The 27,865-nt window shown below is 45.2% G+C and overlaps 1 protein-coding gene across 7 annotated transcripts in view; it reads right to left on the minus strand.

Moving 5' to 3' along the window:
- Positions 1-27,865, minus strand: part of PDLIM1 (PDZ and LIM domain 1) — a 44,361-nt gene that overhangs the window by 9,908 nt on the left and 6,588 nt on the right. For 4 of the 7 annotated variants that reach the window (XM_032115746.1, XM_032115752.1, XM_032115751.1 and 1 more), the window contains exons 2-4: positions 22,239-22,390; positions 12,393-12,477; positions 1,510-1,571 (exon numbers count right to left, since the gene is read on the minus strand). In XM_032115746.1, the coding sequence (XP_031971637.1) occupies positions 1,510-1,571; positions 12,393-12,477; positions 22,239-22,390 (299 nt within the window). Of the gene's footprint in view, positions 1-1,509; positions 1,572-1,806; positions 1,998-12,392; positions 12,478-22,238; positions 22,391-27,865 lie in introns of all 7 variants that reach the window. The other 3 variants (XM_032115747.1, XM_032115753.1, XM_032115749.1) reach the window with 2 other exon arrangements.

Consider the following 27,865-nt stretch of genomic DNA (forward strand, 5'->3'; position numbering starts at 1 on the left):
CACCATACACCCTCTAAGGATGAAGCACAGACTAGGTCTCCAGTCATGTCACCATGTGCAGTGGCAGGATCAGGTGCTGGGTTCAGATAGGCTGTGTATCTGCAGGGTTCAGGATGGGGATGCAGATAAATGTCAAGTAAACCCAGAGCAAGGTCAGCCATGTACCAAATAACTCAGCAAAACAGATGGGCAGGAATTTAAAGGCAGCTGGAAAGGTGTGTGAAGGGAGAACCTACACATCCTGTGCTTGTGCACTGGGGAGACTACAGTGAGTTTTTAATGGCAAGCTGAGGTCTCTGGCTCCCACTGAAAACCAGCAGTAATTTAATTGCTTTTGATGACTCTGTAAACAAAAGCATATTAGCATCAAAGGCCTCATCCACAGTTTCCCCAGCATTCCTTTGCCACTTGCTGTGTTTCAGCAAGGAGAAGATGAAAGAGATGCCATGTATCCAAGATGGTGCAGGGCTGGCAATGGACCTTCCTGCTAGGAGGAGCAGAGTGAGCCACAGCCCTAGAAGGAACCCACCTCTTTGCTGATCCCAGCAAGAGAAAGGGATCAGATATAATTTTCCAGCCAAATCTACCTGGCTTCCAGGGACTGCTCTCACACGGAGGGGACTCCAGACTAGACCAAAGATGGTGTTTGACTGCCAGACCTGCATTAACCTGGTCCCATCAAGTTAATGCAAAGTCAGATTTTCCTTGTCCTTGCTCTGCTTTTGCCCAGACCCTGAAGGAGGCTGCTGAGTCTACCAGAAGCAAATGAGGAACAATCTGTCAGCTCGTCTACCAGCTGCAGCACTGGAACTGCCTAGAAAGGACCATGCTGCAGACATGGCTGCCAATGCAAGGAGCTTGCATTGAGCTTGAGGTTTCACTCACAAGAAAGCTTCCAGGCTTGTGTTAAACCACAATCCCAGGTCTTTGTACCCTGCAACAGCAGAGGCTGAAGTTACTTTTGTCTCCCCATTCACAAGTCAGAAATTTAGCCAAGTATTACCGAAAGCACTGGTCTTCCAGCTTTTATTATAAAAACAGCCAAAGCAGTTTGATACTGCTATACAGAGACTTAGGGCAGTTAAGCAACCTGACCATTACAGCCACAGCCAGAAAGCTTTCAGATAGCTCCTAGTTTATTATCTCCAATGAAAAAAGGGGAACTTTGAAATTCTAGGGTAAAATAATGTCTTTGGTGAGGCTCAGCTGCAAACACAAAAATGAACAGGCCCTTTTAAGGTTGGGACCCTTTCCAATCTCATACATAAAACCCCTCACACAGCAATGAATGTTTCAGCTATGTTTCAAAACTCCTGTGAAAAGCAAAGTTTGATAATAAAATACAGAAACAGCCAAACTGAGGCTGAGCCTGTCTGTGAATCCCAGGCCAGCTGGAAACAGGGACAGGTGTGCCTCCTGCACTAGCTGGTGCCTTTCCTGCCCAGCATTGCAGTGAAGCTGGCACAAAACCCTAACTTTAGGGAGTGCTTGTAACAAGCTATCAGGCACCTGTTCAGACCAGCGGGCTGGTAGGTCATGCTCAACGCACGCGGAAACTGCGTCGGTGTCTGCTAAACAAAGAAACACAACAGCATTAATTTCATATCTGCACCTCATGAAACGTTCCCCACTCCTCCGAACCCTGTCCCTCGGAACACCATTCATGCTTGTGCCTCTTCTACTTCCCTTGTCCTGAAAGAGAACTTTTCTTGGTTTAACAAACAGGTACCCTCGCAGTGAACTCGTGTCTCCTGAAGCCTTTCCCTGGAGGCCCAGGGAGGGAGGGGAGGTGAAGGAGGTACTTACGGCTTGGTAGGCTCCAGGGCCCCAGGTGCTGTTTTTGTCTCCACCGCACTGTTGAAGGTCTGGATGTTCTCTGAGGAGTAGAGGCCTGCCGGGCTGTTGTACTGAGCAGTGATCACCCTGGGGGCAGAAGCTGTGGCAGCAGTGAAGGGCACTGCACTCCGATTGTGTGCACTTCCTATGTGCCTTATTTCCTGCATGCAAAGGAGCAGAGGCAACAATCAGAAGTGCTCAGACATGCAGGTGGATGTGACAGGGCAGCCCCACAGCCACTACAGTGGTGGCCTTCATGTGTGGTCTCAGCTGAGGAGCAGGTGACCACGACCACCAAAGCAAGTGAGCATCCTCCATGTGTTGTGAGTGCCCATCCTGGATGGCTTCAGGATGACCTTCAGGACATTTCAGAGTTGACACACTGGGAACATAAGAGCTCAGAAACACTGCCAGAGCTATTAGCTCAAGGTGCCACACACCTGGGAGCTCCTGCAAGCCTATGGTAAGCTACGGGACCAACCTTCTCATCCAAGACTACAGATTCTAAGCATTCCTTGCAATTCCTGAGAGGGTTAATTTCTGTGGAAAAGTGAAGATGAGAGGCAGAAAGAGGAGCACTTCTCAATGACATCTGAAAGTCTGGCTTCCTTTAGATAAGACAACCCAAAAAGAAGGAATTTGTCATTACTACAAGGGCTCTGGAGCATCTCTGCTCCTTCAGTTAAGACTGGGGTTCACAGCTGTCTTTGATGAACAACTTTGGAATTTCTGAAGAAGAAATTTATGGGGAATTATAAGGTAAAACTGGGTTGTGAGCTATAAAACCTGCCTGCAGAGGCACATGGCAGCACAAAGGAGCACATGGAGGCACACAGAGGCTTGTCTCAACTGGACCCTGGGGGGAGGAGGTGTCACAAGGCAGACCCCCCCCAGAGAGGAGCCTGCCGAGAGCTGACGGACAAGTGAACAGCGAGTGATCACCCCATAAAAGGACATTTAGGAAATGTGTTACTGATGTGGCAACACAAGATAGGTCATGCCATATAAAGAAATACTGTGCCTTGGAAAGGTGTATAAAACCAACTCACTCCTTTGAATAAATGATTCAGATTCCCTGCCAGTCTGGGTCCAAGATTCAATTGCCAACAAAATTCCCACAACAAAGGTGTGAAGATGACCATTGTTATTACAAAAGATCGTCCACAGGCAGTGACAGCTAACTTTTAGCAACTTCTTCAGTGTCAGAAGTACAAGATATCACTCAGATGTTCTGGGTTTGCTGCAAACTGGAGGCTTCCAGCAGTAGGAGAGTACACTTAGAAACACAGGCTACAATCTAATAAGAACAGGGGCAATTCCAAGTCAAGTAAGACTCGAGCTAAGACTCTCCTTAACCACAGGCAGTGCTAACAAAAATGAGGACATTTCTAAGCCCCATCACCAGTTCAGTAGGCTGGGAATTAGCAGCCTTGCGGCAGAGATAACATCCAGGGCTTATTTCTCCCCAGAGAAGATGCTTGACCAAAGTAAGGATAAAGTATAATGGAGCCTCACTAGAGCAGGCATAAGAAAGGACTAACAGCCACAGGGCTGGCTGAGATATCGAAGGCTAAGAGATGGCACCAAACCATGATTTTTGAAATGTTTCAGCCAGCTGTAGAGATTGGGCATGGCTTCAATACACAGCTAACAGCCAATGGCACAGGATGAAACGGGGCACTTCTCGGCATGCTGGGCCCATGGGTCCCAGCTCTAATTAACACACCTAGTTCTCACTCCTACTCTATATAGGCACTGACTCCCTACAGCAATGACGTGAGCTTTTACTGCCCTACGAACATCTCACAGCAGTTGTTTGATATAGTTACAGGATAAACACTCATTAGAAAAAAGTATGACTTAAATCCCCCTACAGATCTTTCTTTAAATCACTTTTTTGTCTCCAGACTTCCTTAGGCAGCTGGCCAGCCTTCCCAGACTGACAGGTGGGAGTCATCTCACTTCATGGCATTCAAATGCTATTTATGGCATCAAGCAGAGCATAGGACGCCTTGGAGAAGAGTGGCGTGGATCCAAACGCCCTCATGAATTACAAGTCATTTGAAATCATTTGAATCAAGATGTTCAGGTGCAGAGTGACAAGGCTGCTCTCCCATGGCTTTCTGGCCAATATGTATGGATGTTAGCCATGAAGCTTTCCCACATACCAAAGGAAAAAAGACCCTGGAGTAATTAGCTAATCTCCCTTTGTTGCAATCTCATTCAAACCACATAACAGGACTTGTGAAAATAGTCTTTCCCATGGCAAACCCATGGATTTTAGCAAAAAAAAAATTTACTTTAGCCTGTATATCAAACCATGGGGAACAGTTATCTTATATCAGCACTAAAAACACATGCTAGACCACCATGCAGAGGCCATGAGTGGGAGAGGGTTACAGATGTGCACATAAATAGTCAGCTTCATGAAAGACTGAGGCAAAAGGTTTAGGCTAAGGAGGTTATATTCTTAGGTCAAATAGGCTCAAAGTTGAAATCATGTCACAACATGCATTGAGGAAACACTTAAGCATTAACCAAGAATTAGAGAAAGGGAAGTAATTTACAGTTTGGTTTGGTTTTTTTTAACTCTGGCTTCCTAAGAAAGTAAGGTGTCTCAATTACATAGCCAACATGCACATGGGCATGTTGAATCTTTGAATGTGTCAGCCAAGCCCAAATTAGTTTGAACAGTGATGGAGGCCTCAAGGATCCTTAATTTCCTGCAAGTGTTGAGAAAATAGGGCAGCTACATGGAGAAGAGAGACTGACATCACATTAGTGCCTTGACTCCAAGAACTGCCACACACTCCGGCACAGAATCCACATAGGACCTTTTGTCCTACTTTTGGCCACCAGGTAGGTTTTCTGCTGTGCAGTAACACCAAGACCGTAAGTCCAGCTTTCCAAAGTGTTGGGACATCTTCAGGAGCTCTCAGGTGTAGAGAGGTCACTGACTATAAGGGAGTTTATAACAGTTAAATAGAGAAATTGGTGCAGAAGCTGATGTCTGAAGATTAGAAAAATCCCATCTGGAGAACAGCACAGAAGGTGAATAACCCAAGTGTCTACAGACAAGTATTACAAGAGCACTAACAGTATAAAGGGCATTTGGACAATCCAAATTCTCCAGCACTTCCTGTTACGCCAAGCTGTTCTTTCTGCTCGAGCTGTGGAAGGAATTTGCAAAGAACAAGTGCCTTCATGATCCCAAGATCAAAAGATAACATGTTCTCACTGTCAAATACATTTATCTAGGGATTTTCCCGAACTGCCAATCTAGGGCCTGTGCTCTGCAGCAGTTTTGTTAAAGCCCCTGATCATGGAGTTGTGTTTATGTGATAGTCTCTCACTCAATACTAGAAAAAAATCAGGTAAGTGACACTCCCAAAAACCTGTCTACCAACAGGCAAGTGGAAAATGCTAATGCAAAAACCCAGTTGTACTGTGCATATATGTGGGGACAGCACCTGGTTTATGCATTTGAGATGCCTAGGGTTTGCAGCATCTCTAAGGCTGTGGCAATCCCAGGACCAACACAAGGAAAAGGGGGCAAGTAGCATTAAACAGCATCCCTGGCTGGAGCACAGACTGCTAGAGCAGTAAGCAATGGTCTGTTTGCAAAGGAAGAACTGGCAATCAGCTAAAAGGGCATGATCTTATCTAGTCAGGACATGACCTACTCTTTCTTTGAGAGTAGTACAGAGGAGTGTGACCAATGTTAGATCTCTTCAGAGATACCTTCTGTTGGCACCTGCAGGCAGAACTGGAAGCACTTGCCTCACTCTCCCTGCAAGCTGTGGCACTTCCTCAGTCCCCTTATACCAGCCCTGTCAGCAGCGAGCAGGGATACCAGCAGTGGTTATTTTGGTCTGAAGCTGGGGTATGGAAGCTCACAAGCCACCAGGTAGGATATTCAAGAGCAGTATTTTACCACTATAAACTGATACCATGATACTTCAACTGCTTTGTCTGCACAGACATCAGCCTTGCTCCCCTCCTTCCTTTGCAGGGGTTATGTTTCCAGAGGAGCCAGCAGAGTGATTAGACCAAGCTAAACTAGATTAGCAGCTGCACAGACTTCTCTGCCAGCTGATTCCGAACTCCGGCTTCACTTTGAAAATGAAGCCATTCCTTCAACAGACCCCTCCCTACCTGAAACTACACCATCTATAAGAACAAGCTCCAAGTGGCTTTGGAGCACAACCCCACATGCTCCCACTGCAAATGTCCCCATCTCACAGAAAAAGCTATTTTTCAATCCCAAAGACAAACAACGTTTGTAGGACCCTAGCTTCACGTCAGATATGCACATCTTCTGCCAGGTGAGTTTTCTGGGTGTTGGTGTTAGTGGCAGTAGCCCTCTCCAGGGGCAGATGGGACACAGCTGTGTGTTGCAGGAGCTGCAACAGGGCCACTCTAGCTGGGTGCTAAGGGGGTCCCACCACTGTCCTCCCAGCACAGAGCTGCCAGCAAAGGTGCCATGCTGTGAGGATGGGGAAAACATCCCTGTACCAGGGCAGGAAGCAGATCAGCATTTCCTACTGCACCAGCTGCAGGCTGCGTCATGGGGAATTATCTGGGAAAACAATGGCCCTTTCCTCCCTCTCATATGAGGCCGTCCTCAGTGATGCTGACATCCAGGCTGTGAAATCCCCACAGCTACATCAGCTGTCACTTCTGTGTCTGGAGCCAGCCAGTGGCTTGTGGCACGGGCTTCCCCCTCACCAATTGGACCTGTTTGATCAGGGCATGCGACTCCAGGGAAATTCCCCGCTGTCAGTGAAGCAGACAGCCAGAACAGGATGAGCCACCTCTATCAGCTGAGCTGGGACTCATCCTATGCACCAGTGGCATAAAGCCATCCGGACACCTCCATGGCCTTATGCCCTTGAGCAGGCTCGGAGCAGACTGGGGTGAGGGTGGGTTCTTGGGTCCCTTCCACCCTGCAGTGACGTGGCCGAGGCCATCCTGTGCAAGGCCTGCACTGACCTCACTACCACCAGAAACAGGAAAAATCTGGAGGCTTTTTGTACTCACTAAATAAACTAAACCAAGATGTGAGGGGTCAGACAGCCTCTCCCGTAAGTGGGGTTTTCCTCTCCCCACAGCATGGCCTGAAGGCATCCAGCTGGGCTGGGCCCTCATAGGTGCTGGCTAATCCCCCGCTGCCACCACACTACAGCACCCTCACTCCCCTGCCTGCCCCCTGCCCCTTCCCAGGTGACCTCTCTTCAATCTCTGGAGGAAAGAGAGGTCAAACATGGAGCAGGGGGCTGCTTGAAGCCAAAAACTAGTTTCAGGTGTGCAGTAGTGATTTAGAGACTGGCCAGCAGAGTTATTTCCTAAAGCTCCTGCTCTTGGAGTCAGGGGATTCACTCTGACCTCATGTCCCAAACTAAAAAAAACAATTTAAAAAATCAGCACCCAGACACTGCAGGGAAAAGCAAAGCCCCCACAGCCCCATGCAGCCAAGTGAGCCAGCAAAACTCGCTGCCTCACGGGGCCTCAGAAACATGGGATGTTTTTGCACCCCAAGTCACAGACCAGAAGCTCAGGGCAGGCGATGCTGGACTGCACACCTCGAGAGCCATGCCAAAAGGAAACAAGATTAAACATTTCTCAGTACAAATGTTTACTCAGCTCTAAGAAAACGGGCCCCTGACCAAACCAGAGAGTGAGAGCACTGTGGTGCTGTGGGCAGTGGAGGAGAGCAGAGACCAGCAGGCAAACCCCCCAGCTCCATCCTTGCCTTTGCAAAGTCACCCAGGGAGCAAAGGCTGTACTCAAGACCAGCTGACGTGTCTGGGGGAGGCCACTCGTGCCAAACACGCAGCAACAGCTCAGGAGAGGACATCTTTACGGCAAACTCTACCCCGTGCTATGTTTCATCAGCTGCAATCACAAGTATTAAGAAGTGCCTTTACTTTCAGCTCTCTCTCTGTTATTGTTTGGGGTTTTTCAGCTATGGAAAGATCTTTTGCAACGCTTTGAAATCTGATTAAAAATTAGGAAGGGTTTGGGGTTTTGTTATTGTAGGGGTGTAAAACAACAAGACTGGCTTCCCACATCCTCTCTCTCCACATCCCTGACACATTCCACTCCCATGCAGTAACACCTTTTAACCAAAACCAGCAGGTCACGATATGCCAGCACAGCTCCCAGTCTCAAACAGTGTTGTTACTTTATATACCTATTGCTTCATGCATTGCCCACACATGCACAGCCTTATCAAAGGCCAAGCCAGTCACACACCCAGCTTCTATAGCCCCCGCCTGCTTCGTATCCAAGGAAATAAAATACACAAGACGGAAACAATGACATCACTCTGCAAGGAAAAGGATGAGCACAGGACAGGCACTTTTAAGAAGGAAGACAGAATTGGCTGGTCTGTTTCTCTCATCCTAAAAATACCCTGATTCACCCTCAGAGCTCCTCCAGCTGCTAACCTCTGTCTGAAGGTTATTTCTATTAAATAAAAAATCCTTATATTTGAAAGCTCTTACTTCTTGTGATTAAGAAGAGCTGAACTATCCACCTCAAACCAAGAATTTTCAATGACATTCTCAAGGTGTGATGTTAATATTTGTGCCTTATTGCAAGGAGGTATATAGCCTTCAGGGAGATGGACAAGTTTTTGGAGACAGTCCTGGTGTTGACTGCCCTTGAAGGTGGACTCTCTCAGCTCTTTCCCTACATTAGCTCACTCAGCAAAAACTGAGACCTGGACCCCACTGGCATCTGTGTCTTACAAAAAAAACCACCCCAAAACAAGACAAAAATACTCAAACAAACAGAAAAACAAGACAGAACCCAGGTCTGACAAGGCCTAGCACTGTCAGAGGATATAGTTTTATTGTACCAAGGGGCAATACAGCCCTGCACATAGGTACTGATCTTACTGCCTGGCCCAAGATCACCAGAGAGCATGGCTGACTCGAAGTTAGGCTGGCCTCTGGTCAGTATCATAAGCCTTACAGCTACCTTAGTCACAAAGTAACTTGTTCTCTCTTGCTGTGATTGCTTTTCTCAAGAGACATTAAGCAGAAGGGAGAGGCAGACATGTTATTTTAGTCTTTCCCACTGTTGTGAGGAAAAGCTCTTGATGGGAAAATGCCACTGAGCAATCACCCTTAGGATCTGGGTTAGAAGTGCAAGTGAAATAACTGAGTAAATATGCTAAGAAGACTGTAATTTCCTTCCTCTAATGTTGCCATGGGCACCAAAACAAAGCTAGGTCAGCTGCTGAGCCATCACCACCGACAAGCTGCTGCACCTTTTGATGAAATGGAATTTTGTCATCACTCTTGCCTCAGTTTAAATTAATTTAGAAGGATAAGGATAATGGCAATGAAATAATAGTAAGACTGCAGCTCTTTCATGGGCAAAGATCAGCTTAGACAATGAAGTCAGTCTTTGGACTCAGGACTTCGGGGAATGCATGGGAGGTTGTAGAATGCCTTTTTATTTTCCAAAGGCAAATAAAAGTATCTTGAACTTACATTCCAAGTAAGGGAAAACACTTCCACAGGCATGATGCAGTATGTCACCAAATATCAGCCTCCAAATGGATTACAGCAGTAAACAAATAGTCCATTACAAATGGGGTAAAAAATCCTTAAGCAGGGATCTTAAAATATGTAGCTAGTCACAGACAAGCTCTTAAGCACTAGTTCCTGAGAAAAACTGAAAATTAAGTTATTTTGCAAGATTTTTTGTAGTAGCTACATCAATAAAATAGGAAGATGAAATGAAGGTGGAGAAGCATGAAAAATTTCGAAGATACCAAAGGTAGGAGAGGCAACATCTAACAAACTAATTCTAAGAAAGATAGTAATATATCTGAATAAGTCAATTTCTACAGCAAGGGTTTTAAAGATTTTTTTTTTTTTTGAGCCTGAAGTAAGGCTATTCACATGTATGATTTTATGTCTGCATTCAAAGGGCTATGTGCAAAGCCAATGAGAACCATTGTCAGAGGACCCTGGATCAGGACTTAAACAAACCACTTGGACTCAGCACATCCTATTTTCTTTGGTAAGTGAATTAGTAAGTGTTCTGCACTAGACTGTTGCCAAGAAAAGCAAATATACTGTTTTCACTGGCCAGCAAGTAAAAAAACCTGAACAGCTCAGCACTGCCTTCGAAGATTCAGCTCTACTCACAGCTTCAACCAGTCCTGCTGGAAAAATGAGATCAGCATCTTTGTGGTAAAATTCATAGCAGTTTGCCATGTTGGTATACATACACACATAATCTTCTGCACTCTGCTACTGCTGCTTTGAAGCAGGCTTGGCCAAAACCCCTGATGATGCTGCAAAGACACAGCTCCAGAGTGACTTAGCCAACACTTGCCACAGCTCCGGCAGGAATCAGCATGCTCTTCTGATTTCATGCTCCAAGCAGAAAGACCTTGCTACAAAACTTACTTGCTGCAGTCAGCTGCTGAAAAAGGAAATGGGAAAAAAACCCCAAACAACCCACCAAACAAAAAACCCCACAACCTTACAACTTGATGGTGTTCATGACACTTGGCACAGCAGATTAGGATGTTCAGGCACTGTTATGCCGTAAGAGTAAACAGGAGCTTGTGGTTTGGAGACATGATACGTCTCCCCTCACACTGCTGAACTCCCATTTGAGTATGCAGCAAGCAAAGCCCTTTGAAGTTAAGCCCAGTGCTCTGAACAGCAGCAAGCCCCACTCACATAGGCAACTGCAAATGATTTAATCTGCTTTATTTTAAAGGAAGGGAATAAGAAAAGGCAAGACTTCTGTGAGTTTATATGTTCCTTTTACACCAGGAAATAACTCTTCTAGCATCAGCCATCGAAGGGGTCAAAGCCTAATTTTCAGGCAACCGCTGATTCTTAGCACAAGATTAAGACAATGGTCACTGCTCAGAGATAAACTCTGTAACACAAATTTTCCACATCAAGTTCTCCTGCTCAAGTCAGTTTAAGGTTGCTACCAATAAATTCAGTTGTACTATGGTTACAAACTAGCAGTATCATGATATCTACACAAAGGCCAGAGCTAGAACCAGGACTAAGACTGAGGTTAGGATTTAGGAAAGGATGTGCTCCACCACCAGCATTACTGCTAAATCCTGACCATCTATCCAGGCTGGACTGAGAAGAAAAGTGTGGTGGGGCAGTGAGTGACAGGGGGCTGCAGCAGTAGGCTTCTTGATGCAGTTAACTAAAATTAGTGAGCTACTTTAAAATCCTGCTTAAGGCATGTATTGTGCCCTATGTTTAATTTTGTGGCATTTAGCTAAATTCTTGCTAATGGCTGCATTGGGAAATTGATATCTAGGATTGTGTGTCCTGCTGAATTAAAAGACAGCTCTCTGCATCCTTGCAGGAAAGCCTCAGTGCAGACTCTGCCCCGCTCCTTTGGCAAGAGATAGCCCCCAAGTCCCAAGGTTGAAACAGAGCCTTTCCAAAATCTGAGCAGCAGAAGACAGACCAGACCTCAGCTCAACAGTGTCACAGACAGGTGTCACCACATGGCTCCAGCTCAAACCAAGTCCAAATGGCTCAGTCTCACAGTGTGCCTTGGCAGAGTTATGAAATACCTGGAGAATGCCGTACTGAATTCTAGGGCCAAGCAACACAGAGAAGCTTGACATGAAAGAGAACATGGACAGATCCCAGGCCAAGGTCTGGGCAGGGTGTTGCTGCACATGTGCTGCTTTAGTCTCAGGTCCTTTCCAACTGAAACAGCCATATTAATGCTTAATTAATTGCAGGGTCAAACTAGTTCTACAGTCTACTTATTTTGCTAGAAAGACTCACATGGCTTGCATGCTAGGGCCAGAATCCACTGGGGTCATGTCATTCCCCCAGTGAAAATCCAGAGGAATACCACTGATTTTAGTGTAGTTATTTTAGATTTTTTGCAGTAAATCTAGCCCTGGCAATGCCCTTGCACAGATCACTCTTATTACTACATTCACTTGACAGAGGCAGCAGACCAATGAAGCCAGGCTGCCAACAGGTTACAAACCCAACTTCCTAGACAGAGGCTGCATGATCTGCCATACAGATAACAATGTAAGATGCTGGTGTATTTCTCTTCCACTTTCTCCACAGCTAGACTGCTAAGGGATTGCTGAGTAAAATTAAAAAATCCAAACCAACAGAAAACACTGTAAGAGTGAATAATATTCCTCACCCCTCAAGACTTTTCTCTCTATGAAAATCAACTGGCTTAGCACAGTAGCAATGATTTCCTGAGCCACACCTCTACAGTGCTGTCTGTGCCCTGTGGTAGGTGCGAGCATGCCGATGGTAGGAGACACCTCTGACCCAAGCAGGTTACCTTTGGCATGGTACCTGATTAGCTCTCCACAGCAGCAGGCTTCTCACCATGAGGGAGTCTGTCTCTCAAGGCCTCCAAGGGCCGTATGACCTCTTGATAGTATGGGGCATGATGCTATCCCCAACATGATTCACAGAGTGGCACATGCTCAGCTCCTTGGAGGATCAGGCCAGGAACTTCTCTCACAGGAGTAAGCAGGAACAAGAGCAGACAGTTATTCCAGTACTTACCTGTGGCTCAGAGGCCAGATTCATCTTATAAGGATGCGTCTTTCCCTCCTCATTTACAAGTGGTGACCAGACTTTTGCCTCTGTTCTGCAACATAAAAATTTTGAGTAGTTAATCTGTTTCCATCAGTGAGCACTGTTATTGTTATTAAAAGACTCAAAGTTCATCAATTTCTCAAACATTTCCACAGTCTCTTGTACATATAGCACAATCCACATCAGGAGCAATCTTCACAGCCTCATTTTAGGTACACAACATAGGTGGCTTAGATATGAATGAGGTCCTTGGAGCAAAACAAGATCTCAGCAGTGACTGCCCTGGCTTATCCTTTGTGACCCCGCAGGCAACACAACAGGCATGGGCTCCCACCCAGGCTGTCAAGCTGGCGGTTACCCAAAAGCAGAAGCTAGAGATATCCCTTAGAAGCAGATCCCTTAATTAAGTGGGACAATTCAGATTGTTTCAGCTTTTATGGATAGCCAGGAAAAGGAATGATTGTTGTCTGTATTGACTATACAGAGAACATTTTGTTCTTGGGGTTGGACTGTCCTGGAGATAAGCTAGAAATATTTCTTACATTTGGGTCTCCAGAATTTTCTTCTTATTTATAGTGGTATCCATGTTGAATAAACAGAAGCTTTTGGGAACGATGAAAAAAAAAATCCCAGCCTACAATGGGACTAAGAACTGAGACAAAATCATGTGACAGAGAATGTCTACATAACCTTTACTGGCCTGTGGTCTGCCCCAATTACTCACAGCAGTCTGAAACACAAGTCAAGATCTACAACTAAAACCAACTGATTTTACCATCATCATTGTGGAATTTTGCTGTGTCCCAAAGAATGACAAACAAGTGGTGAGGAAGAAGTGGAGTGCTTGGATTTGCTTGAAATACCTCGTGGGAAACATATGGTACCTACTTTCTCAGAAGTACAGACAGTAGTTAGCATCTCAGACGGACCAAACAGTGCCACTTTTCCCAAATTTTTTAATAGTAGTGAATGAGTGACTGCAGTACCGTTGAATGAAAACTGCTGTTCAGTGCTAAACATCGCATCATGCAGCAAACAGATGGCCGATAAACTCTCAGGATGAGGTCTGAAAACCATGTCCTGTGCTGTTGACAGGAGTCCTTTCTGGAATCTGCAACTGCAGATAGATGTAATTTCTAGGTATTTGTGGGTCAAGGACTAGCTATAATTTAAGTACTTAGTTAGCAAAACAGGAATGCTTCCACTGAGAATTAACTGAAAGAGATTTTCCAGTTAAAGAAGGAGAAAGAGACTAGAAAAATAAAAGGCTTCTAAAACTGACAAAGGATGGAGAAACAGAGCTATCCACACATATTCAGTCCAGTCTGCACCATTCCTCTAAAGGCCCTCCAAAGTCATAACATTTTTTAAACAGCCCAAACTTAGCTGAGATGCACACATACATCCCGATATTTTCTGCATAAATAGTATTTTAATATTTGCATTCAGAATGCAACTCAATGGGAGGAGATGGGAGGCAGCATTCTCAGTCAGGGAAGAGGAAGAGTTTTATTGACCTGCTATTCCCTTTATTGCACTGTGGACTTTAGAGAGAAGAAACTTGAATGAAGTGCGCTGCGCTGTACCTCCTTTCACAGGAAAAGTACAAACACACAGCTCACACCGGATGTCCTTTATGGGTATTCAGGTACAGCAAACCTTTGACTCTTGGTTATTGCATCGTGCAAGCCCAGCTGATACCTGACAACCTATGCCACTCAAATGCCACTGTCTGGCAAACTGAGGCACACACGGACAAGTATGACTGTAACAGCTGCATGGTATCAGATCCACACCAATCTGATCATCGTCTTGTCACAACAGCTGCTGTTACTGGATGTCCAACATGTCTCAAGTGAATAAAAAACAACCATTCTCTCCTTGATTCTGGCAACCCATGATGAGGAACCAACAATACCACCCAGATTATGGCTATCAAGCCTCACACACCCATTTCTTGGACAGCTGTATTTTCCACACCTGAAGACTGTTTGCACATAGGGGAGCAGCCTGTTGACCAAAGCCTGTTGACCAAAGCCTTATTCCTTGAAAGTGTTTGGAGATCATGTATGACCAAGTTTCATCTCCTCTGGAAAAACAGGGGACACAGCAAAATATATGGAAATGAGACACCCAGCCAGCCAGGCTATAAGCAAAGGGACATTGGCTGGAGATGAAAGAGCAGCTCAGAGAGCATTAAACACTTCAGCTGACTTCTAGCATGAGGCATCCCTGTGCCAGTTCTCACAGCAGTGATCTAAGAACTTTTGAGGTAGCATTTTCTTTTACTTCAGTTTACTATCAGCTTTCAGAAGCACCAGAAAGCTTTATTCAGACTGAAAAATTTAAGCCTAGAGCAGGCCAGTGAATGAAGACAGAACAGAAACTTCCCCTCAGGCACTTGTTTTCATCTGACTGCCCCTCACTCAATGCATTTGAGGTGCTGGTGACACAGCACATTAGTCTTCAGTGGAGGGGAGGCAATTATGGCCAACTACTGCAGCCCACAGGTGGTTTTGAGCAGATTTTTCACCTTTATTTATAAGCAAGGCAAATAGCTCAAGTTTGTTCCCCAGACTGCTGCCATTCTACTCTGTCACTGGATATAAATGGAAGCAGCAAGGTCACTCCAAGCTTTACTTTCAATCCAGTCTAAAAGTTATCCAAACAGAAATGTTAAATAGGCCATGCATCTGTCCCTCTAAGGCAGGGAGGATAAAGCTTTCCCTTGTCTTCACAACAGCTGCAGCAGAGCCCCTCAGCCACTCTCAGCAGCCCATTTATGGCCCCAGCGAAGCGGAAAAGGACACAGCTTTGCTCTCCCTGGCTTTACCCAGCAGACCCTTCGAGGCACATGCCCCATCCCACTGCCATCCACCACATGTGGAGCCCATGGTTGGTGGGTGTTAGGTAGGACCACTATGGTCCCAGCTCTCAGCAAGGGTTTCCTGGCTCTGCTTCTTGTGTCAGTGCCTGTAATTCTACTGAACTGTGGCAGGAGGAAGAAAAAGAGCACCTAAAAGTTCACCTTATGCCCCACTAGTGGCCCAGGGCTTACCTTCTGCAGCACTGGGAAGTGTGGGCACCAGGCACAGACAGCAGGGCAGATTAGACTCACCATATTTGGATCTATCTGTATGTTTTCATATCTTAGTTTTACAAAGTAGGGAACAAGTGTCACAGTAGACAGCTAAAGCCAGCTTTGGTAACAGTACCCTCAGTCCACACCAGGCTGCTACTGGTAATGGCTTTTTGGAGGATTTTTTCCCCAAATTTGAGGGAGAAGGCCTCCAGCCAAAAAACCACCTCCATGCTCCCCTCGGCAAGGCTGTACCCCTGCCACCAAGCACGGCCATGCTAGCAGGGCTGCCAGACCTGCCTCTCCACTGGTGGAGGGGCTGGATGTCCAACAGCCTGCTGGGGAATCCCACCCTGTCTGGTGAAAGCCAGAGGCTTTGGCATCCTTGTCAGATCTCAGAGATTCATGATAAACTGATAAATATTTATTTTATAATATAGTTTCTAATGCATATTCTTTCAAATGAGACTCCATCAAAGAGCAACACTCAAATGGTGCAGGAGACAAAAACATGACACAAACAAGCCTGAAAATGAGGGTCAGGCAAGTTAATTGCACGTACATGTATATACAAACTTCATCATGTTTGCAGTTTACATTTCCATGCTGTTTCCTTACTACAGGATAGAGTAACCAAGACAGCGCCAGGGAATGAGCCATGTGTCTCCTGTTTCATACAGGCAGAAACCAAGACCCAAGATTAGAAAGAAATTTCTCTGATGCTAGTTTGGATGCAGAGGTACTGGTAGGAAAAGAAGGAAGGAAACTGTATGCAAGTCAAGGCAGGAATCTGGAAAGGTATTTGTGAAACAACACTTTTCAAGCAGCTTGGCTTGAACATGATGTAACATAAACATTACAAGAGCCTGGATTTTGCTATCAGTGCTTTGCATGCAACAGCATTGATTCAAGGGAATCCACAGCTTCAAGGGAAAATTCAGAGGTAGAAAATGAGGGTCTAATTCTTTGTGCCAAGAACTGTGTAATTTCCATAAAGAAGAAAGGCACATCTACATTCTCATTTCAAACACTGGGATAGACACAACTAAGATACCAAAGTAGGAAATAAACCCCAAAAGACTGAAAAGTTTCTTGTGCAGCACAAAAGTTTTTGAGCTGAAAATGAGGAAAGACCTAAAGAATTTATCTTTTGCAATCCTCTCACCAGAGTTTTAGACAGGCATTTTAATAATGTTTAGAAACTAACTACAAGAGCTCTCAGGCTACCAGGAAGGTATCTTTTAATCAGCCTTTTAGCTACAACAGCTGTCAAATACAGGCCCTTAGCTTTAAACATGAATAGTCACTTTTAACAACCATTCATTAATGGACATATTCAGTTTGGTAAGCAAAACTGTACTCAGGCTGCATACAGCCTCTTGTCAATTCAAACAGCAATGACAGTCACAACTTCCTAGAGACAGGAAGCCCCAAATGCATTTCTCCATGCATGGCCCTCTTGTGTTTCAGCTATCTCTTTATACAACCACGAGAACCAAAAACGCAACTCCAGTTACACAGACGAAACAACAGAAGCTTATCTGGAGCAGGTTCATGACAGCTACAAAGGCTAAGACACACCTGACTGCTCAAACTCACACTGTTCTTGCACTAGCCAGCTGCAGAGTTAACTGCTACTGCCCCGCCAAAGAGGCTGTAAAATCACAACAAATACCAATCTTGATTTGCCAAAATTACTTTGAATGTGTCACTTGTTAGTAAAAGCTGCTGGCATGCACCCACAAGGGCTGGAAGCACCACACCAGCCATGGAGAGGTTGGGAGCGGCCACGGAGGGCCAGGCAACCTGCATGGCCTTATATAGCTGCACATTGAGCAGCTGGCTTTTCCCAGGGCCAAAGGAATTATTAGTAAGATGACAGAACTGGAAAACTCTTCTTGGCAGGAAAGCAAAAAAGCAAACCTAAATGAGTCAACGGATTCCACCAACTTCCTAGAACAGAAATCCAAGCCTATTGTGGCTTTGTGCAACTATTCCCCATAGCTCAGACCTGGGAACACATGGAGCAAGCAAGAGTGCAACCAAACCTACCACATAAAATGTAGAGGACATCATACATGTGCCCTCCTCTTCTTCATAAGCATCTACACATGATCCTTTCTGACAATCCATTTAACAGGTCCTGGTAGCAGATCTGACTTCCCTGATCTTAGCACTTTTCAAAGAACAAATACATAGCTTCGCTCCTTGGCAGCACTTTCAGCAAATTAAAAGACTATTGCAAACAAAGAAGGTGCACTAATGTATTATAAGCTGGCAGCAGAGTGGCAAAAAAGCAGCTTGAAATTTGAGGAAATTGACAGTAGGAGCAGAACAAGAGATTACACGTTTGCAACCCTTTTTCACAGATATTCCCCTCTACCACCCCCAAACTGCCTCCAGACATAAAGGGAAGGACTCACTATAGGAACACTTTCTTTGCTGAAAAAACACCTACATATACACTTTACCTTTGATTTGCTGAGGGCTGCACAGTTCTACCACCCATCTGGTGACTATAGCCACAGGCAAAGAGGCATTTGTTTTAGAAGTAATTTTCACCTGTGCTGCAATGAATATTTATCTGCTTTTGTACATCTGCAGCTACAACAGAACTGTGTGTCAAATTCATCATGAGCACTTTCACTGACATGGGTGATGCCTGGATCTTTTGACTATTATGTGAATTTTGTGGTAGCATTTGTTCCTCCTGTACCTTCTTTTCTTTGAATGTTCTCTGTCAAGGGAAGCATCTTACCCAAATAAATTCCCAAAGAAAGTTGATAGCTGTCTCCAATCTGTTGGACACATCTTGCTGCTTACACCCACTAATGGAGAGCAGCCCCAGGCGAGGCTTTGCTCAACCCTAATATGTCAGCGCAGTGATGTTCACACCCTAATTTGAAAAAAAACCAAAAAAACAACAAAACACCAGGAAAAAGAAGAGTAGCACTTCTCAAAGATTCAAAACTTCATTTTTCCTATGGAGAGACAAAAATCTCCCTGTGAATTTCTCAGTTCAGCAACCAGGTGGGCTTGAGTTGACTGAAGCACTCTGTCTTGAGCTTGATTTTATACTGCTGAAGACAATAATGGAACCTTTACTTTGGTTTCTTGGAAACTACATTTCTCTTGAAACAAAAAGCAAAATGAATAAACAAACAGAGGCTCAGAAAAGAGCGGGAGCTGCTAGACACAGTGAGTTCAGTGGGAATTCGTTATATACGGCAAGAGTGTTGAACACCCACTTTTGAGGCAGAAGACAGACCTTTAAAACTCTGTTCACAAATCTAATAGCAAAGGACCTAGCAGCGCCACTTAGAAAAGAGTATCCAGAGAAAGCAATTTGTGGCCGGGTTTTAAACACTAGGAAATTAAGAGGTTTTCCCTTTTGGGTGAAAAAGCAGACCAGGCATGTTTTCTTCACCTAGAAAGCCGATACGTTTTTAATGGTGACTTGTGTTAGACTAGATTTCCTGCCTACAATCTGATCTGAAATATTTTTGGACTGCTACCATCGCTAAGAAAAATAGCGAAACAGGAAACATTGGAATGCTGTTGATATACACAATCAAGCATACAGAGCAAACAGCATTTCCTTTACCAGAAGTGTTTAGGTCCTTTCCATTCTCTATATTTACACTTCTCTTAAATAATCGTTAGTAAGCAGAACATGAAGACATCTTAACTACTTGGCTATCATTAAAAGAGAAGACAGTTGCCTGTTTGAAGAACACACATGTACAAAGTGTGTTTTGGTTCACAGAAGAGCACATGAAAAAGACAAGCATAATACTGCTATGAAACACTCTCAGAGCCTCCAGCTATTTGCAGCTTAAAGGCTTTCTGCAGCAGAGACACCTCCATCCTTTAAAGATTTTTCTTGTACTAATTCACCCACTAGACTCTTCAAGCCACATAGACTCATCACATTTACAGCACAGACACAAAAGAAGTCTCCGCTGTCACAATGGTGTTGATCCTTTGGTGAAACTGAAACACCTGGTGTGAGCTCAGACCTGTATATGAAATCCCACCTGGCACAACCTTGCTGCCACACTGAATGCAGGTCAGAGAATATTTAGCATGGATAAACATTTAAATGAGTAATCATTAAAAATTCATCAGCTAGGAATCTAAAAATCACTAAGGATTTATGCTTTCACAAGACATCTCTCTGATGGTGAGTAGAAAAGGACTGGAAGACTTCTCACGCCAGAAAACCTAGCACAGCTGGGACATCCTCACACCAGTTTGTGATGTTCCAACCCACAGAGGTGCTACTCTGTCAGAGCAATGATCTGTGCCAGCACAGCTCCTTGGTACAACCAATTCAGCTAACAAGCTACAACTGCACAGCGTGGAGACCAGACCCAAGGTTTGGTGGTGTTGAAGTGCACATGATATACATTCCTTTTCATACTCAACCAACTACTTACAGAGCTACTTTGACAGAGAAAAAACTTCCAGCTCTGACCTGAATGTATTGTGAGCCCTCCTTATCAACTGTATGGTCAAGCCTTAGCGACAGTTGTGCCCACCAAGGCCCAGGAAGCCCAAGCCATACCATTTGGCCAGGTGGCACTCATTTTCCCCAAGAGCCTTCCAACCTCTCCACCTCCGTGGCAATGCCCTTCCCTTCTTCACAGAGGATGGCTCACAACTACCCCATAGTCTGCTTTCCTCACCCATTTCCTCTACCTTAAGTTGAGCAGGAAGATGAAGCATGGCTCCAGGTCTTTCTCTGTCACCTCTCTAGGCATCCTCTTAGGGCTTTTCATTTTAAGGCCTTAGATTGCAAAGTAAAGAAGTGCTCCTGCCTCAGCAATAAAGACTATGTAGCACTTCTGACCACTGAGTCCAGCTGCATTTAGGCCAACACAGTTATGGGGGCCTAGAAGGAGACACTGGGCACTAGGGATAAAATATTCTCAACAGAGTACAACCAGGAAAGACAACACATGATGATGCACACAGATTTTACACAAAGCAATGGATAGTTGCATCAAACCCTAAAGTGGTAAGAAGTGAGATCACTGCTTTCACTTCCTTGCAGTTTTGACACCCTTCTTGGCCTTCTGTCAGCAGAACTCAGTGATCAGAACAGCAGCAGAAGCATCCAACACACACTCATGCTACCTCATTAAAAGGGGGTCTTGAAGGAGCTTTGTAAACTCAAAGCCCCTGCACAGTTTTATACAGCTGTAGATCCAGCTAGAAATCTCTCCCTGGACAGCTTCCACACCCAAGGCAATGAAACGTGCATAGGGTAGCTATAAACTTAACGACTTTGTAGTTAACATTAGCAAACACATTTTACAGACTCAATGATCTGTAAGAGTGAACTTGCCTGCAGGCTGAAAGAGTCCTTGCCTCCCTTCCTCTTTCCCAGCCAGAACCACATGGCACTCGTTTGCTAAGTCAAGCAGCTGGATTTTGGAGAGGAAAAGGAACACTCCTTTGCAGGAAGATTGCATGCTGCTAAGTTCAAGGCCAGTATGAGAAACTCTGGGGTTAACAGGCTGCTGCAATGCTCACTGCCCATTCACACTGCCTGCACTGTGCTCCATTCTTCCATCTGTGAATTCCCTTAATGAAACATCAGGATTTTTTTTTGGCCAAGACCCATCGCTTCTTCCTAAACTGGGATATGCCTGCTGAACTCCTGGCATTGTCTGAGCTATGGTAAAGATTTCTGTTTATCAGAAAGGCCCTGAACAACTGAACCACTGTATCATTTAAGACATGCTTTTGCACTCCTTTTGAAAGCACTTCCCCTGCATCTGCCCTGAAATTGATGGATGATCACTCTGAGGGAAAGCAGGCACAGGAAAAACTTGCTCCAGAGCAACCAGAAATGCCACAATGCATCTACCATCTGACTTTGAAAAGTGGCGGTACCTGCAGCTGCAATTCACATCAAAAGGAAGGATAATCCCCAGCACCTTCAAAAAAATCAGGCTCCTGTTCTTTTAAGTAGCAACAGGTCAATGCAAAGCGGAGTCCTGCCTTCCCATCTCCATTTCCTCTCTGTACAAAGATGGCCCAAGAACAAAGCATGGCTAGGGAAAGGAATGAAGTTGTCCATTGCTCTGCAGTTCAAGATGGTGGGAAGGCTGAAGCCAGCCTGTGCTCTACACTAGTGACAGAAATTGTGTCTCAGCTGTCACCCTCCTTTAGTTTTTCAGGACTTGAAGAGACTGATGCCTAAGATGAAACTTTGTTGCACCCTGGGTCGTCACTGTTTAAGACTGACAGTGCTGTTTGATCAAGAGGCTTCAAAATGCACAACATTTCTGAGTCCGTGCATGGCAGAAGCCAGGCAATTAATCACTCAGAACAACACGTAAGTGTATAGTTTAACTGCTAAATGAGCGCAACAGGAAGGAAGGTCATCTCTGGTTGCACCTTCTCTGCTATGAGTGAAGTCTTCATGAGACCATCTTTGGTTTCTTGCTGTCAGGAGCCACAGAATAAGCTGACAGACTGGCATAAATTATCAGCCAATTCCTCACTTGGAAAGTTGTTTTCATAAGGTCAAAGTGCAGCAAATGCAAGCAGCATCAGGATTAAAGGATGAAATGCAGTTCCCTCTTGCTAGCCAGCACCTGCCAGACAAAGCACTGAGAGGTCAAATTAAACCAGCCAGAGAGGCCTACTGTCAAACCAAAACACAGCTACTGCCCACCCTGCAACCCTCCCTCTCTCCAGCCCAGTCTTGCTCAGCTACGTACCTGCTGACTGTCAGAGTGAGCTCATCTGTGCAAGCCTTGATTTTGTTTTGTGCCTCAAGGTGTGTCATGTTATCTGTGTTCACTCCATCAATGGCTATGATCTGGTCTCCTATACACAAGTTGGCTATTGCAGCTTTGCTGCCTGGAGTCACCTAAGAGAAAACAAAACAAAAAGAGTGAATGGACTTTCCAGGGAGGAGATTTCCATAGCAGCATTTGAAAAACAGTTGGAGAAGTTGTGTTTTTTCTGACTGGTACCTGGAAGCAAAGAAGTTAAAATTAACGAAAGTAAATTCTCAGCAGAAATCTATCTAGGTCTTTTAGACAGGGGATTTTGTTTTGGCACTCACAGATAGAAATCTGGAGAAAGGACAACAGGTAAATAACAAAAATAGTATTTTCACTCAAGACAATTCTCATGCTGGAGGGCAAGATCATACAGAAAGTAAATCTGTTCTTTCCTGGACAAAGAAGTGCTCTCTGAAACAGAAGATGCTGAGGACAGATAGAAAGAAGTCCAAGTCTCTAAGAACAGAGGTGACAGAAAAAGAGTATCAGAGTCATTGCAATACAATCAATGCCAATCACAAACACCTTTGCCTGCATCACAATCTCATTTGTTTCCTTCCTTGAAGGAGAGGTTTGGACTCAAGATTTTGGATTGCTTCTTTAGTTGTAATAATCTGGTTTTGCCCAGGAACAGGTGCAACACACGTTTACTGACTTCAGCAAGATCAATCCCAAGGCAGTGCATGATCTAACAAGCATATTGGAAGGGAGAAAGGCATCAGAAACTTCATCTTTAAACCACAAGCTGCCAATAGTGTCTGAAAAAGTAGAAGCACCAACCCTCCCAACTGACCACAGCTCACCTTGATACCTTCTGCCATATTGCATCTCCCTTTCCTCTCCATGTGATCCCAGACAGAAGACGCTATGCAGCAATGCTGTCAGTATGACACTCCTCATGAAAAAGGTTCCAGCTAAAACTTGGCATTTTCAAATAAATCAACTAAATGGCTTGTTCATTTTGCCCTACGTCTTTTAAAGAGGTGTCCTCTTAACAACTGAGACCTCTTTGGGCCAAAATTATTGCCTGGGCAGAGGGCGAATAATGTCATGTTTGTGGCTTTGCAAACACTACATAAGATTTTGTGCAGTTTTAATGAGTTTGTGAAAGGAGTGTAATGACTTCTATGGGCTTTCGTCCATTATTTAATAGGCCCAGGAAATGAGAAGGGTGGACTGCTCCCAGACATGAGTACAGACTAAAACATGCCTCGCAGCTGAGACATACCTCATTTATGAGTCCATTGCAACTGGTATTCATTCTACACATTCATGCTAGGTTTCAGCATGCCGGAAAGCAGCTGAGCAAACCCAGCAGACCTTTCAGACATAAGTATCTTTCACAAGATTTAGAGATCCCTCCTTACTAGGGTTTGGTTGGCAAATCATTGCCCTCAGGGAAACACTCCCCTTCTAGGGGTGTCACACATTAGCAGCAATCACTGTTTTCCCCAGGCCAAAACTAAGGCTGTTCAGCACATCTCGTCACAGCTGTAGTGGGCTATTTTCCCCATCCAGAAGAAAGATCACAAGATGTTTTTCTTTTTTCACCTCTCTACTAGGAAAGTGTTTCATGGAAAAAGGAAGGACACAGCCGTGGATCACAGACCAAGGTGCTCAACATTAATCCAAAGAGCTTCAGATGGGTCAGCCAATAATGAATGTCTACCTGCACACCACTTTGAATGCTGTAAACAGTCTCTGAACTGAGAGAGGAAGTGCTGATGAAAACACCAGACAAAGCACCAGATGGATAAAGAAAATCTGATTTAAATGTGAAGATCATCACTTGCCAAGCTGCAGCCGATTGGTGACCTATCGAGGCCACTGAGTGCAATCTGCAGCCACTCCACTGGATTCATTGCCTTGAGAGTACCTCCGGTAAACCTTATGACAGGGTGTCGTGGTTCAAACCCAGCCAGCAGCCAAGCCCCACGCTGCTGCTCACTCACTCCCCCACCTGCAGGGCCAGGGAGAGAATTGGGAGAGTTGAAGCGAAAAATCTCCTGAGTTGAGATAGACAGTTGAATAGGGAAAGCAAAAGCCACACATACAAGCAAAGCAAAACAAGAAATTAATTCACTTCTTTCCCATGGGCAGGCAGGTGTTCAGCCATCCCCAGAAGAGCAGGGCCCCATCATGCATAATGGTTACTTGGGAAGACAAACACCATCCCTCCAAACATCTCCCCTTCCTCCTTCTTTCCCCTGTTTCACATGCTGACTATGATGTTATCTGGTTTGGAACATCCCTTTGGCCAGTTCAGGTCATCTGTCCCGGCCGGACCCAGACTCCTCACCAGCATGGCAGTGCAAAAAGCAGAAAAGGCCTTGGCTCTGTGTAAGCCCTGCTCAGCAATAACAAAAACGTCTCTGTATTATCAACCCTGTGCTCAGCACAAATCCAAAACACCGCCCCTTACCAGCCACTGTGAACAATTCTACCCCAGCCAAAACCAGCACACAGGGACAGTTTACAGCTCTGAAGAAATCCTGAGCACTGAAAGTTGCCTATAGTCCCATCAGATTTGGGAGCTGTCTTTATAAAAACCATAAGACATATCCCTAAGGATATAATTAAAACAAAAGGAGCCTGCAGGAAACACAGTGTGGGTCCTCTCCTGGCCTCTGGACCTTAACTGAGTCACTTGGTTTCTTGGGGCCTTTATTTCCTCTGCTACCAAAGGAGGGAGAGAGGCACATTACTCAGCCCTGTAAGGAACACCAAGCTCAGTACACTGTTACCATGATTCATTTTCAATCAGACAAGCTGCCAAAGGGTCAGGAACAACAGTGGATTAATGCCAGCACTGGAACACTGCTGAAGACTCAGCCATACAGCTTGCATTTCAAGACTGATAATTACACAATATGTGATAGGCTGGTAGAAATGATCCTGTATCACCAGGAACAGCTAAGCCACAGCAGCCAGGGACACTGAAATACTGAAGCCTCCTGAAGAACCCCCACGAGCCACCAGGAAGAGCAACCGGCATTCACAGTGACATCTCAGTACATTGCCAGTGTTTGTGGTGTCAGTTCCCTTCTGCGTCCACTTCACAGGAATTTGAAGTGTGAGTGCTCTTCTCCATTAGGTAAGAGCCACCAGTAGCACAAGGGCTATTACATCCACTCAGGTGCCACATAACCCTCTCCCCTAAGGACAAGCTACAAGGATGCACAGTAATAAAAAAGAGAAGTGTATCTGCCAAAAGTAAACATGTCTTAAAATCCAGCTGCTTCAGGTCTGGAAATAACTTGCCCTGAAATGCAACCTTCCACAAACTGCTGCCTGCAACATCCAGCTCAGACTGCCTGCCAGGACCGTTCACAGCAAACATGTCTACACAAGGGCAAGGTACAGAGGGAACCCATCCCCCATCTTTATAGGATGATTTATAGCTACTAATAATGTTCCCTTCCCCCCTTCCAGTAAGGTCTGGGCTTATCTCAGTGCTATCAAGCAAAAGGCGTTTCTGTTATTAAGTGAGGAGCACAGAGAAGAAAATGTCTGCCAGTGGGAAGACATTTTCCTGTTTTTATTTTTGTCACATCCCTGCCTGGTCCATGGGAAGCAGCAGGGGCAGGCATGTGGCTGGGGGAAAAGCAGGCAGAGGTGCTCAGAGCAATGGCAGCTACCAGCCAGCTTACACAAAAGGAATCCGAAAAGGAACAAAAGCTTCAGGCTAGCAGGCATCCAGTAAATTTTGCACCTGAAACTGCTTTGCTCCTGCTCTCAGATGATCTAAAGCTTTGCCCCAGCTTTGCCTCCTTACCCTTTCCTCTTGACTGAGCATGGAGCAGAGACCAGCAGGAGCCAAGGGGCCAGCAGGCAGTGTCCTGCACACCTTGTACAGGTGGGTGACACAGAACTGAGCGGATAAAGCGGCACTTCTGCATGGAAAGCCGAGAAGGGCAGAAAGACACTGCAAGAACAAAACGGGCAAACACAACCTTGCACAAGTCACAGCTTGTGCAAATGCATATTCTCTTGTGTCCTTCAAAAGAGCTCCCTGACTGGCTTGGGCTTCCTCCACTGGGGTTGAGCAGATGGGGACATGGGCAGACTCACAAGGCACCAGGAACCTCCCAGTTCCAGAGACACCATGGTCGGGTGAATAAAGCTCTGCACACCTTGTAACATCATGTCCAAGGGCTTCCTTTGGAAAGGAGCCATGCCCTACCTCAAGGTGATTGCTCCCAGGTGATTGGGTAACACTGCCATTAGGCCATTTTGCTGTTGAACAGACAATTCTGAGACACGCGGAGCAGAACTGATTTATACTGTGTCCAAAATAGGTCCCAGAGTGTGCTTATGATGATGCTCTCTTTGGCTGGTGTTCTGTGTAAGAAATCTGGGCTACTGTAGAAACAATCTAGATACTTAAAACCAGACACATCAAACTATGTCCTTGATACCAGCTCCGACACACGTGCCAGCATACGGAAGAAACAAATAATCCCCACTATTCATGGGTTTGATTGTGCACTCTTTATTCACGCAAAACTCAGTGTAGTAGATAACAGTTTAGACCAGTTATAGGCTTCAACCCCTTTTTTTAAAAGAGGTCCCACAGATTCAGGATTGGTTGGGATAGAATAAGAAACTACCTTACTTTCTTACACTACAAAGTGAAACTTTGTGCACATGTGCCCCCTTGCACACACACTTTGGGCTCCACTTTGCCAACACCACCAGGACTTTGCAAAGCTCAGATGACCATCTCCCAGGCAGCTTGCTTGCTATTGTTTCCTTGCACTGATGGCCAGCCAGCAAAGAGCTATGAAATATCAAGTCTTCAGACAGTCTTTGGGCAAGTGCATTTACAATAGAAAACACTTTGATTTAGCAGCGGGAGAAACATTTGGCTGCTTATTCAGCTCCCAGGACCTCTTTATAAAACTTTTGTTTGTCCCAGAGCTTGCCAAACACAACCACATTTTACATTTGATGCAATCCCCTCCATACATGCTACCTAACAAGCTTTGCAGTCCCTGGACAGGGATATACGGTGCCTTTTTTCCCTCTGCAGGCAAGGATACAAGAGGAAGCAGTGGGTATATTGAGGGAAGCTGCTGCCCACAGCAAATGAGAGGGAGGAAGGGTGGGAAGCCTTTTTATGAAAAGCAGCATAACTCACCTCCATGTGAGTCAAGATAGCTGGGTGGGTCTAAAATTCACTCAATTTTTTTCCGGCCTTCTCCCCTCACCCATTCCGGCACCCTACATGCTCACTCTGTCAGCTCTTCACAGTTTCTCACAGACCCTACAGCCTCCGGCATCACCCATCACTCCACACCTAAACACACACTGCAAGAAGTGATGAAGAGATAACAAACGAGAAAATTAGCATCAGCCAAGAAAAAGATCTAGAGAAACTGCACCTACGTGTGTTTGAGAGGAAAACCCAGCTGGGTCATTGCTGGAAAGGACAGACATGAAGCAACATACTTCCAAGGCCACCAGTGACAACCAGACATCTCTGACATTCAGTTTAATCCTCCCCACCCACACACACACTGCTCTTTTACCATGAGTAATGTCCTCAGCGCTGGAGT

This window comes from Corvus moneduloides, chromosome 8 (genome assembly GCF_009650955.1).
Source record: "Corvus moneduloides isolate bCorMon1 chromosome 8, bCorMon1.pri, whole genome shotgun sequence".
Classification (NCBI taxonomy): Eukaryota; Metazoa; Chordata; class Aves; order Passeriformes; family Corvidae; genus Corvus; species Corvus moneduloides.